Consider the following 17,514-nt stretch of genomic DNA (forward strand, 5'->3'; position numbering starts at 1 on the left):
TGTTGCGTAAGTACCACCCTTTTTATTAATTCCAGTATCCCTTTTAACAGCTTACCCTGAGCTGCACGAGTGCCAAGCCTTGCCCTGTGCCAGCTGCTGCTGGGGCTCTGGGTGTTGAAGGAGTGCAGTGCAGCTCTACGGACACAGACTTTATTAGGAGGCGCTGTCGGGGTGGGACATGCCACCCAACCGAGCAGCAGGTACAGCTACGGGACTGGAGCATGCTGTGGAGCTCTGGCCCAGGGCTAGCTGGCGAGCATGTCAGGGAGACTCTATCTCGGTGGCCACTCTGCTCACTCGTGGGTCCAACAAATATTGCTGCCTCCAGCAAGCAGCTGGCAGGAGGGAAAGGGCCAGTCCAGCCAAATGGTGTCAAGAGGTTCCTCCCAGCGTAGCTTCCCTTGGTTTCACGCTAATTGTAAATAAAATAGGAAGGGGCACCAGACAGGTCTTGCAACTGATTTGATTGGTGACTGCAACCGTGTCCTCTGTCCAGCGCTGGCTGCCCTGCTCAGAGCGACTGCCGGGCTATGGAGCCCTTCATGTGCTCCCAGTTGTTGTACAGAGCGTAGAGGCCAGTGAGCGTCAGGCCTGCGATACCACCGCGTGCTATCCCACGTACTCCACCTACAAAGAAAAAGATTAAAACTCAGAGTTCTTGCTTCCAAGAAATGGTTAACTGCAGCAACTTCCAGGAATTTGTCCAAATCCAGAAACATCTGAACACCGGTTTGCTTTTTTAGAGTAACCTTCCAGCAAGGGTACCTGTGAGACTTCCACCCTCCCATCAAACCAGCTCCCAAGCTCAGGAGAGGTAACTCCCTAATCCACCCACTAATTCTGATGGTTTGGCTGCCTGTCAAATTCCTGCTGACGTATTGGCGCTGTGGCCTTAGCAAAGCACTACAGAGCAGTTCACACAGTAATAACTGACCACAACAGGAGCTGCTGTAGACATAACCTGGGGCACTAGAGAGTCATGAGGGCCAGCAGACAGAGCCTATCGCTGCTTTCGTGTTTTGGGAATTTTAAGAGCTTGGTGGAGGGGGAGGTGGAGATGAAAGGGATCAACTGGCAAGAATTTACTAGGGCATGCACTGGGTAACTTTCTCAATTTTTATTACTATTCATCTTCAAAGTCACCTTGCAATGGCAAAAACTGAGTCACATGGACAAACATGTTTCTTAAAGCTGCTTACTCAAACCTTGGTCAGGCTGTGTGCAGTTAGCAGTGTGTTCTGGGAACACCTGAGCACTTGAGCCTCCAACACTGGGGAAAATTCACTGAGTTTTGATTCTGCAATGTTTATCAATCCCAAACTAAGCAAGCCAGATATGTGTACAGTATATAGGACAAGGACAGTTTCAATGTACAGCGAGATAAAACCTGCCTGCTTTATTGGCAAAACTGACAGTGGGATTCAAGCTGCTCAGTCTTTGAAAGGAAATGCATCCCAGCAATTGGTGATTTACCCCCCCCCCCCCCCCAATTATGGCCCATAAACTGTCTCACAGGTTTGCCTTTAGGCTTGTAGTGAGGCAGGAAGCTGTTGGCTGCAGCTACACTGAGGCAGCCTTACATGTGTTGCAAGGTTAGATGGATGTCAGTGGAGCTGTTAAAGCAATTCCGGTTGCCTGGGCACGCAGCGGAACCAGGAAGCTGCAGAGGGCACAGCCGCACTCGGACTTGGAACTAGAGGTCACAGCTGGCTACGCTGCTCGGAAGCTTCATTGCCAGGCTGGCTGTGGGTTGGGTTTTTAGGGATACGAGTTTGCTGCCCTAACTGCTGAGAGCTCAACAGCTCTAAGCAAAGCTCCAAGCAGTACGGAAAGCTGTGCCACTTCAGTACCTACCTGCCTAAACCAGGCTTTAAGGGGACTCAAATATAGGTGCCTGCTTTTGGTAACTTATCCTCAGTTTGTTGCACAAAAAGCCTTTTCACATGAAGGGCTTGCAGCTGAGTACACAATGGTGTGCACAGGATAATCCAGCTGCAAACAGCTTCTGGCAAAAAGCCACAGGTGACATTTAAAGGACACTTTGTGCAACACTGATGTGTGGGATTACCTGTAAAAATACTGAATGCTTGTTACTTTGTGGGGAAAAATGAATGAAACATGAGCCTGGTGTTCTGCTGTTTATGTGAAGTAGCAATTCTTCATGGAAGAAACTTCCAAAAGAGGGCTCCTACCCTCTTGCAGCTATACAGGGAAATGCGTGAAACATGAACATCCTCACAGAGCACAATGCAGTACAGGGCTATGGCTGTTTCTGTAGGCCCTTTCCTTGACCTCCAGGTCTAATTTCCCTCTTTTCACCTTGAAATGGTGTTCTTCTTAAGGAAGAAAGGTAGGTTGGAGACTGATCAAGCCTTGTTTCAGGTTCTGGGAAGTTAGGATTGTCTAAGAGAAATATTTTTAATTTGGATAGCTGAGCCATTTTGTAGCATCCATACAGACTTGGGCACGGTGCTGCTAAGATGGCTTCAGCATATGGAAATACACATATACACACCTCTTAACACCTCCTTTGTGCTATGAGCAGTACACCAGGTGAGGATGGCAACCCTAAATCCACTTAAAACGTTTCAACTGCATAGGCCTAAAGCAATCTGTGGCTCCTGTAGCCAGTTTATGGTACCTACGACTTCGCTGAAGATGTTTCAGTAGAAGCCTTTCATGAACAGAAAATAACCTTGTGCAGTTCATATTAGATGCATTACAAGTTAGTTTGGAAAGAAATCAGAACAGGAACCCCATGAGAAGTGTTTCTTAACAAGTTCTCTGTTTCTGCTATGAAGTTTTACAAAAAAAAAAAAAAACAAAACACAAACAAAACAAACAAAAAAACCCTGCCCTGTAACTTGGTCTCTGAGCTACCCAAAGTAAATTAAAAAAAAAAAAAAAAGATTAAAGAAAGAACTTTCCTCTCCACAACTGGTTAGATTTGCATTTGAGTAAAAACCTCCAGGTCTGTGGCAAACATCAAACAGCAATGCACTGCAGAATGCAGCCCAGTTGCTGGGCAGGAAATATTAAGCCCTCTGAGAAGATTACCTTGTGTTTAAAAAAATAAAATTCTCCACTCCCATCTCAGCTGTGTTTCCACGATAGACCAAGTTCTCACCCCTCCTCTACAGTCACCCTTTGCAAGCCTCAGATACCAAGTCTGCCTTGATAAACCCTGCTAGAAATGTGGTTATAAGCCTCTAATCTTGCATGTTGGAGTAAGATAAAGTTCCAGCTGACAGACACTTGTGAAAGCAGGTATTTTTGAGATCGGGCCGCTTTCACAGCAGTTGAGAAGCTGTGGCTTTCTGAAGGACCATCTGATGATCTCTAAAATGACAACTTCATGTGCTGCTTGGCTGCAGCTGATGCACCCTTCCACCAGAGTTCTGTCCCTATGAAATGTTTCAGAGTAGACTGCAGTGACTCCAGACTCTAACAGCACAGCTCTGCATTTCTCGTGGCAGGAGCCACTTCTAACACTGCATTTGACTCACAGTAAGGAAGACCATGACCTACATCATATAACATAAGAACAAAATCTTTTTTTAGGACCTCACTGCCTCTATTTTCAGAATGTGTTACTTCACTATCACTTTGTGAGATATTTAAAGCAAGAACATCCAATGGTAAACATTAGAAATACCTTAACTGAAAACCCAGACCCTTATATTGCCATACAAAAGCACTGTAACAGCTAAAACATAATTAGTTTTGCCTTTCTCTCCGATACTCAGAATGCAAACAGCTTCCCTTCCTTTAGGGATTCTAGGAACAAAAGTATTTCTAAAATGACTTAAAAGGGTTGATTTTCCAGATGTACAAGGCAACCTCAGCTTTGCTTCCAAATTGAAGTGTGGTGGTAGCTAATTGGACACTCTGAACCTTCAGACAAATATTTGTTGAACATCTGTGGGTGGTCCCATTTCAGGAGAAAACTCTAGGAGTTTCCTTCTGTTGCTCCATGGGAATAATTTAATGAAATCTTTTAAGTGTGGGCCAAGTCTGTGGGTTCAGGAATTACCGAGGAAACTGTAATAATTTTCCTTTCAGAAGCAAGAAACATTGCAGAGAAATGTTCTGTTTTCAAACCACTGCAGCTCAGACAGTACCTCGGTGAAAACACAGAAACAAGAGCCTGAAAATGAGAAAATTTCCTGTAGCAACCATGTTGAGAAGGCCACATTAGGAAAAAATGGAAGCATTTACCATTCAATTTACAATTCATAGCTATTAAAGCTGTTGAAGTTGTATGGCATGCAATAAAATTCCATCTTACTGAGTGAGGCCAGCAGCACTTAGTTACAGGAGACCAGTGCAGGTACTGTAAAAGGCAGCACGAACCCTGCAGATCTCTGCAGCAGGGAGAGCTTCGTTTGCTGTTTCTGCTTAGCAGATCTGGTCAGATGGCAGCGCTGACTCAGTGGCCACGAGTATTGTTGGACACGAACTCTCAAGTAACCAAAAAAAAAAAAAAAAAAAGCCTTGACAAGCTGTTACCTTGAACATCTGCTTGGAATTTGCCCTTATCTTGCTCACTTCAGACCTGAATCAAAATTCTTTCAGCAGGCACCATTTGATTAATAGTCCTATAGACTTGTTATGATGTTAAAGGAGGTTTTAACAGAGATCACTCATTTCTAAAGTGGCTGACATAAAGCTTAAGTTCAGAAGCAAACCATTTACTTGCTTTTCTCCAAATAACACAGAAAACTAAGATATCCCAGAGCCATACCTGCAGCAGTCTGCAAACAGCTCCTTTCCATCTCCCCCACCTTCCCAAACAGAACTGAGAGAAGCCTGTCTGGCCCTAAGAAAAAGATTGAACCCAAAGGGAAGATCCTCTTACAGCTGTAGATGTACTTAGCTTACCCAGCTGCCCTCAACTCCTACCTGCTGCAGTCACAACACTGATCTTTAGTTCTGTCTAGACTTTACTGCTAGCAATATAATATTTATCCCTTCTTAATTAATTAGTGATATATTGACTGAGGTCTTAAAAGGACAACTATTGCCTTCAGTTATTGCCAGCATGCATTTCTCTTCAGATGGAACGATTTTATACTAAATGATGTACCATCTGCTGTGCAAAAGCATGAGGAATCCTATCAGTTCCCTACTGCACAGAAGTACAGTAAACAAAATAATTTAATTTGTCCAAAGGACTAGTCTGTTCTTGCTCCTATCTCCTCTGCTGTCCAATGGAAAAAAAAAATCTAAGAAACAGAACAGCTACAACCTGAGTAATGCTCAGATAAAAGTTAACAGTTATTTAATTTTTCTGTTCAGTGAACTCCATGTCGGGAGATTCAGTGAGAAACCACTGCCTGTCACCCTGGGTCAGAGCAAAGTCCCACCTGGTTCGGTATCTTTCCTCCTGACGGATCAATACCGTGAGCCGAAGAAGGCGGGTAGGATCCTCGCCCACCTGTACCTTTGTGACATGGCTAGAACCACGTGCATCACTGATGGGTGAGGGGGAATAAGTGGCAGAGTGCACAGGGACAGGCAGCGCTTGGAGTTCTGCTACTTTCAGAGTCCAGTATAACAATGAGAAAATGAAAGATGTTTGATTTAGAAAAGAGCTTGAAAACGTATACAAGAGCTAAATATGTATTTGTTCTGAGCTGGCAGAACTAACAGACCTTCATTTCTACCTTGGTTTGAAGCTGAAGAATAAAGAGTAACGTCTGATTAGAAGGAAAAGCCATCCTGGTGGACTTAGGGAATCAGACTGCCATCTAGTCAATCCTGTTTTAGTTTTGCTATGTTGCAACACTATTTTGTATGCCACTGACAAGGAAACACAAAGACTTTTTTTTTTTCATCCATCCCATAAACTGAGAGTTCTGGATAAAAGTCAGGGTGGGAGCTTGCAGTGTAGATTTCATGAAATGGAAAGTTTAGTGTAGCTAGCTAGTGCTGTACTTTGGTAATGCTACATTTGGGATAAAAGCTAGCCAATAATCCTAGTATTAAATTTCACTTCAAACCAGTGTGAAAGCTAGAGGTGTGCTGCCTCCAGGTTCCTCTAACTAGTTCTGCTTTCAACACATCTGTTCACCTAAGGCACACCCAAGATGGGTTCTACGTTAATGCTAACTGTGGTGAGCTGACAGCGCCTGACTCACTGCAGGCCCATCAGAAGCCCTGGGGGCTGAGCTGCTTCAGTCACTTGCAATGGGGAACTTTCAGTGACTAACCCTGCTTCCAACGAACACAGGAGGGCAGAACGTCCACAGTCCTCACTGCAGGCTTTTTTAGACCTCTGTGCACAAGCTGTGTGAGTTAGGTAGCTTTGCACAAAACTGCTTGCAAACCAATGGCTATAGAGTGTGGGTGCCTCAGACAGCCTTTTTTTTTTTTTTTTTTTTTTTTTTTTTTTTCTGACTGCTAGTATTTTGGTAATGATTAACACCTCTGCAAGGACAACTTGTGAAAACTGGGACCAGTTTGGGGCAACAAATTTCAACCTTCAAGAAATCTTTTCCTTCTGTCCACTCATCCCCCTCACCAAAGGCTTCATCACTCCAGTTTCAGAAACTCAGTCTCAGGGAGGCTTTGTATTATACACAAAAGGGGATTTTTTTTCTGTGCAGCGGAATTGCTGATGTTTGTTCCATCAGTGCTATGCCAGGAAGTCATAACAAAAAAAGCCAGGAAGTCATAACAAAAAAAGTTGCCTTCCTTTATACAGTTTCTTTTTAAACACATTCCTTACCTCTTTACAAAACAGAAATGATGGAAGTGGAAGCTCTGAGTGCTTGAACAACGCTGCCTCTACCAGCTCTGTGTCCACCCCTTCTGAATTACAGAATAGTCTTGATTTGATAAGGGGTGTTTATGGGAGCTTCCGGCTGTCACTAAACTGATGAGGGCTTTATAGGAAATATTTCAGCCTTCCAATTTTTCTTTTTTAATGCCAACACAACATGGCATTCCACAAAACCCCAAGCTTAACAAGCTTAATACACACCACAGATATGAACTGATCATTTGCATATGGCTCTAAGTATTTCAGGCTTTTTAGATACAAGTATTGACGCTGGGTAAAGGTGTAGCTTTAAAAGGAAGCTCTACGACACTGAATTAGGAAGGGCACTCTGGTATAAGGTGACTGGAAAGGAAGCATGGGAGAAAAAGCAAGATGGGTAGAACAGAGAAAGGGGGGACGGAAGAAAATAAGGTTGGAATTCAGCTCCTCAAACAGTTGTAGATATCTTTCACACTTCCAGAATTAAGGCTTTACCTTCAAGATCTACTTTGCCACTCAAATTCCCTATATATGGTGAAAATACATTTTAGTTCCTGTGCCTTTAGTTCCTCCTCCTCCTTAAGTAGGAGGCATACTTGAAATACAACACTGTAATGAACACAAACTTATTCACTATGTTTACCTTTATCAGTGTGACTATTACCTCAATAGATCTTATGTTACAAAACAGAAGTCCCACTGTGCTCGGGGAAGGTATTATTATGTCAGATGATGGCATGTGACAGGAGTACTTATGCATGGTTACACAGCACCAAAAGAGGCTGCACATCATGCCACCTCTACTTCTGAAAGGCACGGGGGAAGCTTCCTCTGGAGTGCAAGATGGCAATTCTCCTTAATGACTTTGTACAGAAAATGTTAGAATTCGATACTGCCAACCTATCCTGCTGTTGTTGGCAATCTGACACATCACTCATGAAATTCCAAATAAGTAACATTACAAGAGAGCCATATGTTCTTGCAAGGGTAAGTGCACAAGCTAGCACTTACAAGACTGCTCAAGCCAATTACTTTTGCTTTTAATTAGGTTAGGTGAAGAAGAGAATAAGATTTCTCATGCTGTCTTGTTCTATATATACAGATGACATTCAGGAATATTTCTAAGGCACTAAGGCTCAGTAAGGTATGCAAAAGCACATGGGTTAGCTGTAAACTATCTCCTTAGTAACATACAATCTAACCTTTACCAAGATACTTAAAACTCATGTATTTTTTTCCCATGGTAATGTCAATCTGTGGTACCCAATAATCCTCTTAAAAAAAGCATTTTTTCAATTGTTGAGCCTGGAATACGTGTTAGCAGAAGCTTTGCTGATGCAGTTCAGCCCCCCTCTTCTGCAAACAATTCAGTATTCATCAGCCAGCTAACCTTAAATCCACGCTGTTCTCAAATAACATTGTTTGCTGGTCTTGATCACTATGCAAAGAGTAGAGTCCTACCATAAGGCAACAGCTGCACAAACAACTAAGTTATATCTTTACAAATATATTGATTTTTCTGCACATTTTAATGATGTGAATCCATAAAAACTCAGCTTTACCAAAAACTTTTCTCAAGTATTAAATCTGAATTACTGTGTGCTTTTTTTAACCTTCCTTGCAAGTGATTTTAATTAACTCTCATTTCAAAAGTAATTCTGTCTCAAATTATTTAGAATTGTACTGGACAAATATCACTATTTCATCTACGGTTAGAGAAGGCCACAGTCTCACCTTACTTTAATATATCTGGTCGTTGCTTAACCTCAATCTGACAGCATCAACCTACGTTTTTTTCTTTACTTGCATAAATAAATAATTTCCATTAGCTGAAAGAAGATACTTAACTTCACTGAATCTAGCAAATAACTGAGACCTAACCCAGCCGTTTTTCATGTAGCTAAGACTCCTGATGGGAAACTTGCACTTCATACAAGTTCCTTTTCTTTCTAACTTGCACAGACCTAACAATAATCCTGAAAGCCTCTGTTTGTTATATACTGAATAAACAGCCTAGTGTTTACTTAGGTTTATAGTGAGATCATACAAAATGCACACCCAGCTCATTCTTAGCCATGTTTTTCAGGTATAGCAGGAATAAAAACCAACACTCTCAAGTCTGCTAGTGGATACAAGGGAATGGGAATTGCCATCCACAATGAAGGGGAGGTTTGGGATGGGAGGTGAGGAATATACAGAACACAACCTGATTGCTTCAAGGCGAAACCTGCTGCAAGTGACATAGCAACAGCTACCTTCCAGTTCTGTGCCTAACGAACCATTTTTATACTCTCTATTATCACAACAAAGCAGTATTTAGGAAAATTAATAATCTTAAAAGAAGAATAAAGCACAAGAGGAAAACTAGAAATATTCCGTCACTCTACCAGTGCTTTTGTATAGCATTCCTGTCAAGGTTCCAGCAGCTATGGTATTCAGGTCATCCTCTGCACCTCGTGTTTTTTCAATGACGACTCCAAATGCACTGTAAAGTAGAGCTGGAAAAGAAAAGCATTAAGAAAGCCATGTTAAAAGTCCCATTCTCTGAAATGTAAGGCTTAGAATTCAGGGTCAGTGTAAATACTTAGAGTATGCACAGATTCTTCCCTTTTCTTAAAGGGTGAGAATCCTCTACCAAATTCTGTCTGTGGTTTTTATGCCAGACCTATTTGTTTCCACAGATGATCTTTCCTTCTCTAGCTGTAATTTGGTTATAAAGTAGAAATTAGTACTAGACATCATGAAAAATGCTACCTCAAGACCCAACAAACAGAATATCTAGAGCACTGACAGAAGCTTAAGCCTATTTTCCTAGTTCCAATTGTTTTATAAAGCTTCTGAAGGTTTAACTCCATACTGGCAGGCTTTATATTGCCCTCTGCATGACACTACTAAGCTATAATATATGTATAATGCAAGTTTTTTAGGTGTAGCATTCAGATTATGGTATCAAGGACTGGACATCAATGGCCTACGTTTCCTGTATATATGCTTATTACATTGCTTAGGATTTGACATTTACGATTGCTTCACCTCTGCCTCATATGACAGCCTTGTCCCAAGGCTCGGGAAAACTCTGAGGACTGTCCCAGAAGGATTACAGGGTGTAATGCATGGGTTTCCAGTACGTATGCACATATAAACTAGGCTTTCTGAAGAAAGGAGAAGCTCCCCCATCTACCCACAAGGAGTCCTGTGATATGTTTCACGGTTACAAAGAACAGGAGTAGGTCGGTGTCTTAAAGTGAAAAAGACACTGCTACTTTCAGCCCTGGCCCTCCAAGAATTAAAATCCTTCCTTCTGCTTTGAGTTCTTCATAAGCAACCATATTAAAGTCAATGAGACAAAAGCATCTTTTTCATGCAGCATAGGCAATGATATTTTCCTTGTCTTAGTAGCATGTCGTATAAACAATGAGGGAAAGGAGGAGCCACATTAACCCAGGTGTTAATGTGGGTCTGCTTAGGAACAGAATGACAAAAATTGTCCGTAGGGACAAAAAGGAATTTGAGACACAGAAATACTGCAGAAGTGAAATCATATGCAAAAATAATTCAGCTTTTTTCAAAGATGTCTCATAACCAGGACAAGGCAGAGCTCAAACCAACTCCCAAAATATCAGTTCTGCTTAACCCTATGACTCGGGAGCTTATGCTTTACAAGGAAAATAACAATTTGTTGTTGGAATGCACAAATATCTTCTTGAGTAATCTTTCTTCAAACACAGCTGAAAGAAACAGTTAATGTGTCACTCATCCATGAACCTTGAACTGCAGTGTCCCTGCATCTCATCTTTCAGACGTGTTTTGATTAGAGTTGAAAAAGAAAATCCCCACCTCAGGCTCCCTCACAAAAAAAAAAAAAAAAAAAAAAAAAAAAAGAGAGAGAGAGAAAAAACTACTAGGCAATAGGCATCCCCTATGGAAATTGTCATGCCCGCTGTAGTCCAGGATCCCGTCTCTAGCCATGGCCTCTACATTATGCCTCAAAAGTTGATGCCTGAATTAAGCAGCAAGCTAACCTACTCTTTAAAAATAAGACTAAAAAAAAATGTAATAAATGCAACTTAGCCTGTGCTTAGTATTTTTTCAAAATTAAAATATTTGTAGAATGGATTATGATGTGATTTAACTTGTTTTAAAATATCGATGATTTTTCTTCCATTACCACTTTATGGTGTAATGAGTCCCATCATTAGTCTACTTCAAAGTAACTTCTTTTCATCAGTTCTTTCTCCTTTCAAAGTAGCTGAGCCTCATTTGTTCTTTTAAGACTGGGGAGCAGGAGGGGAATATACAGAACAAACCCAAGAGTTTGTTCTCTAGGGCATTAGTTATTCCCTTCACTTTTAAGAAGTTGTTTTTCTGAGGCAAACCATGTGATTCTCCCCTCTCCCCAACCTCAGCCTACAGAGAAGTTTCTTTCTCACACCAGGTTTTTGATTGCTCTTTGCCCCTTTTTAACCAGTAGTAATTCAATCTGTCTTAGTTATAAGCAATGTTTAGATCTGAAGTGGGGTAGAATCATCTGCAATTTTTCTAAGCTACCACCATAAAAGGATAAATCTTTGTAGTTGCTATCACATTACTTTCACAGAACATTTTGACTTTTTAACTGGAGACAGACATTAGGCAATTGCTCATATGACCAAAATCTTTTTAGGTTGTTAAGGTTACTTCAAAAGGATTCTTTTTTTTTTTTTTTTTTGCCTTAGGTTGCAAAATTAACTGAAACTTAATAACAAATAAGCATTGCCTACAGTTTTCTGTTATTCTTGTTATTCCATAGCAAGAGTTCTTGCTTCTAATATGCTAAAAATACTGTTTTCTAATTACAGGCCTCTGGCTACTTGTGCTTAAAACTCAATTTTGGCCTTTAATTCCTTTCCAGTGTCTGCTGAAACAACCTCATGTCTCAAAGGAAACTTTGCATTTCTTTTTTCCTGGGGGAAGTCATAAGTAACATTTAGAAGGATACACTTTGCCTTCAAATAGTTATATCTTTATAAATTATTTTCCCTTAAAATAACAAGTTCACTTACCCAGAGATCCCAAAGTGTTGGCCCATAATGCTCCTTGCCTTGTCACCATATTTAGAATTCTGTAAGGGAGTTTAAAAGGTATTAAAAGCTTTAGTACTGTGTTTACATTGAAGGAGCATCCAAAGCCATTGAATTAATGCTATAGGGTTTATGACAGCAGGTGTAAAGTGTTTACACATTTATTAATAAAACTGAACAAATGAACTAAAAAGCCTTCCAAAACAAAGCAGTGCTGAGAAGCACACAACTCGGTAGTACAATCTCTTCTATCATGAATACTACAAATGACAGTGGATGCAATACTCGAGGCAAATATTTATCCCTGTCAAGTCTTCAGAAGAATATCTTTCTTTCAAGTCAGACCTGCACCATACCAAGAGTCCGATCTCTTCCTTACAAATGACTTTCTAACCTTAGTACCTTGTTTGTTATGCAGTGACTTCATGTAGCTATTGGGAATGACTGATATGCTTATGCTGATTTAACTGGGTAGAAGAGCTCTAAGAAAGCTAGAGTGCTCTTCCAGAAGCTGCAGGCAAAACTGGCATTGTGTGTCAGGGAAAAAATGGAGTAGATATCAAAAGCAAGTCTGAAAAAAGAGCACATCAGGAGGAAAAGAGGCAGTCCTTCTGTGCTTCCACTTGTCAAAGGCAGCAGACAGCAAAAGCAAGGTACCCTGAACATTTCTGCGTGTATGCTTCCGGACTAGCACTAGAGGGATAGCAAGCCCTTAGCACACTCTCATGGAAGCACAAGGCCACTTCTCCTTGGTTTCAGCTGTCTCCAGAACGGAGACAACAGCCAGAAGAAGTGACTGACATTTATCTCCCAGCAGTGTAACACCATCACAGGCACTGTGCTGCCCTGGACAGTTGACTACCACTGGAGTTTAGTGCATCATTTAATGAAATGACACTATTACACACTGTGTTCCTTCTGATTTGAGTTCATTTCTTGCTACTTTTCCTCTTTTATAACTTTCATTAGCAGACACAGGCCATTTCCGAATGTGGTTAGATAATCAGCTAAATTATTACGGAAAACTTCACTTTGAAATCAGAAGAACACCCAAGAGACTGGGGTATTGATAATTTCATTGAGATTATAATCCCCAGCCTTTTTTTTTGTCAATATTCCATAAACTTAGAATTGATGAGAAAATTCTAACTTTAACATCTATGACATACCATGAGCTATCCGATGATGGGGGATTAGTAGCAAAATTCAAATTTCAAAAGAAGCATACATTAAGGATAAAATTTAAAGGAAATCTAGAAATGCATGTCACCTCCCTGCCTCTGACTAGGAAAACGTGGAACTTAATATGCTGCTTCAAGACGATGATGACCTTCAATGTGCCTTTTCCCTTAAAGGGCAAGGGCTACTAAACAGCAGCCTGGGCACTGACTGCCACCTGCTGGGCTGGAGCCATCAAAGTCACACTTAACAGGTATTTGACTCAGCTCATCATGAATGCGTAAGATACAATTCTGTTTATCTAGAACATTACAGAAGAGATGTAATTCTAGTGGAAATACTTTGGTTCAATAGTTTAAAAAGAGTGCAGCTAGTATAAACGGTACTGTGAAATACTGAACTCCTCCTCTAAAATTACCTCTTCCAAAGTATTTTGGAAGAATGAGAATGGTTTCCCCCAGTTATTTCACTTCTCTGATTTACTGTGGCTTCCTCACAGCCACTTGTTATTTTAGTTGTGTCTAAACTACCAGTAACTCTAGGAGTAGCAAACTGCATGAAAAAGGTGTCCCCAGTTTTATTGCAATATTTCAAAGTATCAGAGAAGGTGACAACGTGGGAATGCCATGAGTGTTCGTGGAGGCTGTGATCCAGAAAAAACTGTACCATGCAATGCTTGCTCAGTAGCAGACAGTAATTTCATCTCTAATGCAAATCCAGGCAGGTTCCCCCATTCCTCCAAACTCTTTCTGGTTTTGAAAAGTTCAGGAATGCAGAGAACTTGCTCTTAAATAAATGTGAGGGGGGGGGAAATATCTCAGATTAAACTACATTTCTTCTGGAAATATTTTCAACTCATAAGTGTTTTTATATGTTGCAATAGATTTCCAGTAAATATTGAAATAGTAACCTAGTCTCAAGTACTAAACATAAGTCAGGGAACCTACCGATTGTCACTAAATGAAAAGCAAAAACCTTGAACTGAACAACTTTATAACTAAAAGTGTTTCATAACCTTATTGATAAATACCAACTCTCGTTTGTCCTGACCAAAGACACAAAAAATACATTTATTTTTGCAACTTATTCGGATCTTTGTGCAAGCTAGAAGAAAAAACTTTGTCACCAAGATGAACTTTTTATTTTGCAGTAAGACACTTACTGTACATTTCTAGGTTTTGACCATGCCATGTTCTGAGTCTCCTTCAAGCCAAGCCGCAAACCGTTCAGTGCACCAAATGCTGCCCCTGGCGTTACCAGGAGAAAATGAACAAAAAGACAGTATCAGAAGCAGGCATTGAGAATATTCAAAGTGTACAGTGTGAAGTTAAATAGCTGTTTATGCAAGACTATACATAAAGATTGCAGAATGAGACACTTAAGATCTCTAGTTACTGCTGTAATCAGTGTCATCTGGACAGTTGGGAAACGTACAAACATGACCACCTACCTGTCATGCAACATCCTCCAATGGTAAAAAATGCTAGCTCAAATCTACCCCGAGTTTTGTTGGCTCCTGTAGGCAAGATGAATTCATCTGTATCCTGGCAGGGGAAAACAAACAAACAACTTTGTATTGTGTACCTGCTTTGAAATGTAGGCCTTTTTTTTTAAATGCATGCAATGCTCTAAAAGAAAAGCAGATACAATGAGTATTTCTGGATACCTGTTGTCTACAGCAGCATTCAAATGGAATATGCAACTTATCTATTCTAGTAAGAACAGAAATACTTCAAAACTATAAACTGATTTGAGTGCTCTTTCTTTTCCAGATGTCATAACTTTATAAATGGCATCAGGCAGCCATGAAATTTATATTCTGTGTTTTTTTTTTTGACAACTATTTGCTTATTTATTATCTTTAAGCAGGCAATACAAGACCCACTGTACTTTAAAGGCTCTCCTCTTGTCTGTGTAGTTCCTCACCGAGCAGCCTATACGGATGCAGTAATGCTTAAGGCTTCCCACTACTTTGACAATAAAGGGAAAACCGTCCTTGTATTATACAAAGTATTTCCCTGCACTCAGATATGTGACCTACTGTGAAGAAATGAGAAAAGTAAGGAATGCATTCAAAACCAGTGATGATTAGGCATGAAAAATATGAGGCTGGCAGTTTTTCATTTGTTGTCTTTCTCCCATGAGGACAAGCTTGTGTTCTTATAAAACTAATTAGTCTAAAAAGATGAACCGATAAAAAAACCTGCTGCTAATTAGCATGTGGTAGAGGTATGGTCAGCCAAAGCACTTTTTTCATTATGAGACACTAACAAGATGTACACATGTTGATAAGGTGCCTAAGCATTAAAATCTTTTTTTATGTTTCTGTGCTTTCTAGCCATGGTATTATTCATCCCCTTTTTATTTGGTGCATCACCACAACTGCAGGCACAAGGAATTTGACTCTAACTGGTTTTCTTAGTCCATACTTGGCACTAAGGGTGGATCGTAATAGAGAAGGACATGCAGCTTCTAAAATTATGAATATAGTATTAATAAACTGAACCTGTAACATATTTATCTCCTCTGTAACTACATATTTGGAGAACCGTGGCGTATACGCTAGTTAGCGATTTGTCTACAGCTTTTAATGTTCTCCAAAAAGTGGAAATTGAGCAATCACTGTATGTAGTGTCTGTTTTTGCACAGACAAAAACCTAGGAAATCCACCCTCTAGTTCTGTGGCAGAATGTCGTGCCTATTTATAGTGGATGCCTGATGAAGTAAACAAAAGCATTGCAGAAAACGCATTGGTTTCAACCTGCGTTAAGGAATTAACAAAGAAAGTAGGTTTTAAAGTCATGAGTACCACCATTAGAGCGTTCATTATGGCCAGCATTCCTGGCCTGTAAGGGCAGGATCAAAATTAAAGATTCTCAACAAAAACACTGGCTTTCACAGGGAGAACTATTCACTCAGTGTTCTGAAAGCGTATTGATGCTCTTTAAATACAAGAGCTATATAAGATGACTTTGGAGGGTATTTTGGGTTGAAGTCTAAATTTCTTGGTATTTTTTTTATTGAATAGTCAACAACAGCAAGCACGATAATTGTGCCAGTGAATCCCTTCCAAGCAGAGGCTGTACTGGGTCTGGCTGGAATGTCCCTTGTTGCCTACCGTTACAAGAATGTTAGGTTGCAATTTTGACTAGAACAGCTTTTAGTGAAAGAAATAGAAAAAACAGCCCTCACTACCACATTCAGAGCTTTCCACTTACAAAAGATGCGGTGACCCGGTGTGCCATGAAACAAAAGGCACAGATTAGCAGATACTATGCAATGGTTGACCTTCAGTGCTACTGCTGCAAAATTTCACGTTCGCACACAATGTAAGCCATATATAAATAAATGAAATAATTGACATGCATCCTTACTGGATTAACTTGAATCTTTTCAGCCTTTGGTAAATATTGTTGAAAAAGAAATACTGGATTTTTATTTTTTTTTCCTCACAGTGGATTGTAGGCTATCACGTTAATTACTACAAAGTCATTAGTGCAATAGCCATGTTATTCTATGTGAATAAAACCCAAAGTTTTACTTCATAAGGGCTTCACTCCAGCTGAGAAGTGACACAGGAAAAGCAGCATAAGATTTATGGCTGCTGTGATGACAGCACATATCTTTGTGGAACCCGTATCAGGTTTTGGCTGAACATCTCTGTCAACTGCTTCAGCTCGCCACAGTACAGAGCGGCGATCCACGTGCACTGCAGAGCTCCTGGCCGCTGTTAGGGGTTGGACGGGCTCGGGGGAGGGTGTGCCAACTTGTGCAAGGCGTGCTGGGCCCATGTGCCTGGAGCGGGAAGGAAGGAGAGCAAGGCCTCTTCTGCTCAACAGCAGTGCGCTGACACAGCTGCCTTGCCTATATTAAAGTGGGTTTTCTTCTAGATGCCACGGCACTGTACGCTTTTAGTGGGAACAACGTAAAAAAATGATTCTTTCAAGGGCTGAAGCCGGGCACGCAGTGTGGAGCACTGCGGGCATTTTGAGGTCTTTGTGCGTGACCGCCTCACCTCACCTCGCCTCGCCTCACCGCGGCCCGCGCTGCGCTCACCTGCACAAGATACCTGGGGTCCAGGTTCAAGTACGGGGACAGGGGGCTCATTCCCGTCACTGGAAGAGAAAAGAAACGCTCGGTCACCGCGGCCGCCTCCCCCCGCCCCGTCAGCCCGCGGGGGCTGCCCGAGGCCGGGCACCGAGCGGGGCTGCGAGCCCCGCACGCGCCGCGCGGGCTGCGCCTCAGGGAAGGGAGCGGGCGGCGCCATCTTGAGCCCGGCAGCCCCTCAGCCCCCCGCCACCCGGCCGCGCCTCGGGGGAGGGCCGGCGGCCGCCCGGCTACTCACGGGGCACCCCGGCCAGGTCGGCGTGCGAGTACCCGGCCCCGCCGGCGCCGAAGAGGCCGCCGAGGCCGCTGCCCTTGGAGTTGCCGCCGCTGCCGCCCTCCATGGCGCCGCCGGGCCCGCGGCCGCCGCTGCCGTAAAGCCGCCCCGCTTTGCGGCCGCCGGCGGGG

At 41.8% G+C, this 17,514-nt stretch overlaps 1 protein-coding gene across 1 annotated transcript; it reads right to left on the reverse strand.

Annotated features, from left to right (window-relative positions):
- LOC311211610 (mitochondrial import inner membrane translocase subunit Tim23) lies at positions 1-17,505 on the reverse strand. Its single transcript, XM_084290449.1, has 7 exons — positions 17,348-17,505; positions 17,059-17,117; positions 14,453-14,546; positions 14,165-14,249; positions 11,806-11,864; positions 9,151-9,261; positions 1-627 (listed from the first exon to the last, which is right to left on the reverse strand). The coding sequence occupies exons 1-7, from the start codon at positions 17,448-17,450 to the stop codon at positions 512-514; spliced, it is 627 nt and encodes a 208-aa protein (XP_084146575.1). The 5' UTR covers positions 17,451-17,505; the 3' UTR covers positions 1-511.
- Positions 17,506-17,514: the final 9 nt, after the last annotated feature.

The sequence above is a fragment of the Netta rufina genome, assembly GCF_964035555.1.
Source record: "Netta rufina genome assembly, chromosome: 7".
Classification (NCBI taxonomy): Eukaryota; Metazoa; Chordata; class Aves; order Anseriformes; family Anatidae; genus Netta; species Netta rufina.

Excerpts from the sequence above, each read along its gene's own strand:
- LOC311211610 (XM_084290449.1), bottom strand. The coding sequence starts at position 17,450 with ATGGAGGGCGGCAGCGGCGGCAACTCCAAGGGCAGCGGCCTCGGCGGC. Across the intron at positions 14,547-17,058 it reads ACCCCAGGTATCTTGTGCAG|GATACAGATGAATTCATCTT; the intron begins GTGAGCGCAGCG and ends TTCCCCTGCCAG. Across the intron at positions 14,250-14,452 it reads TGGAGGATGTTGCATGACAG|GGGCAGCATTTGGTGCACTG; the intron begins GTAGGTGGTCAT and ends TGGTAACGCCAG.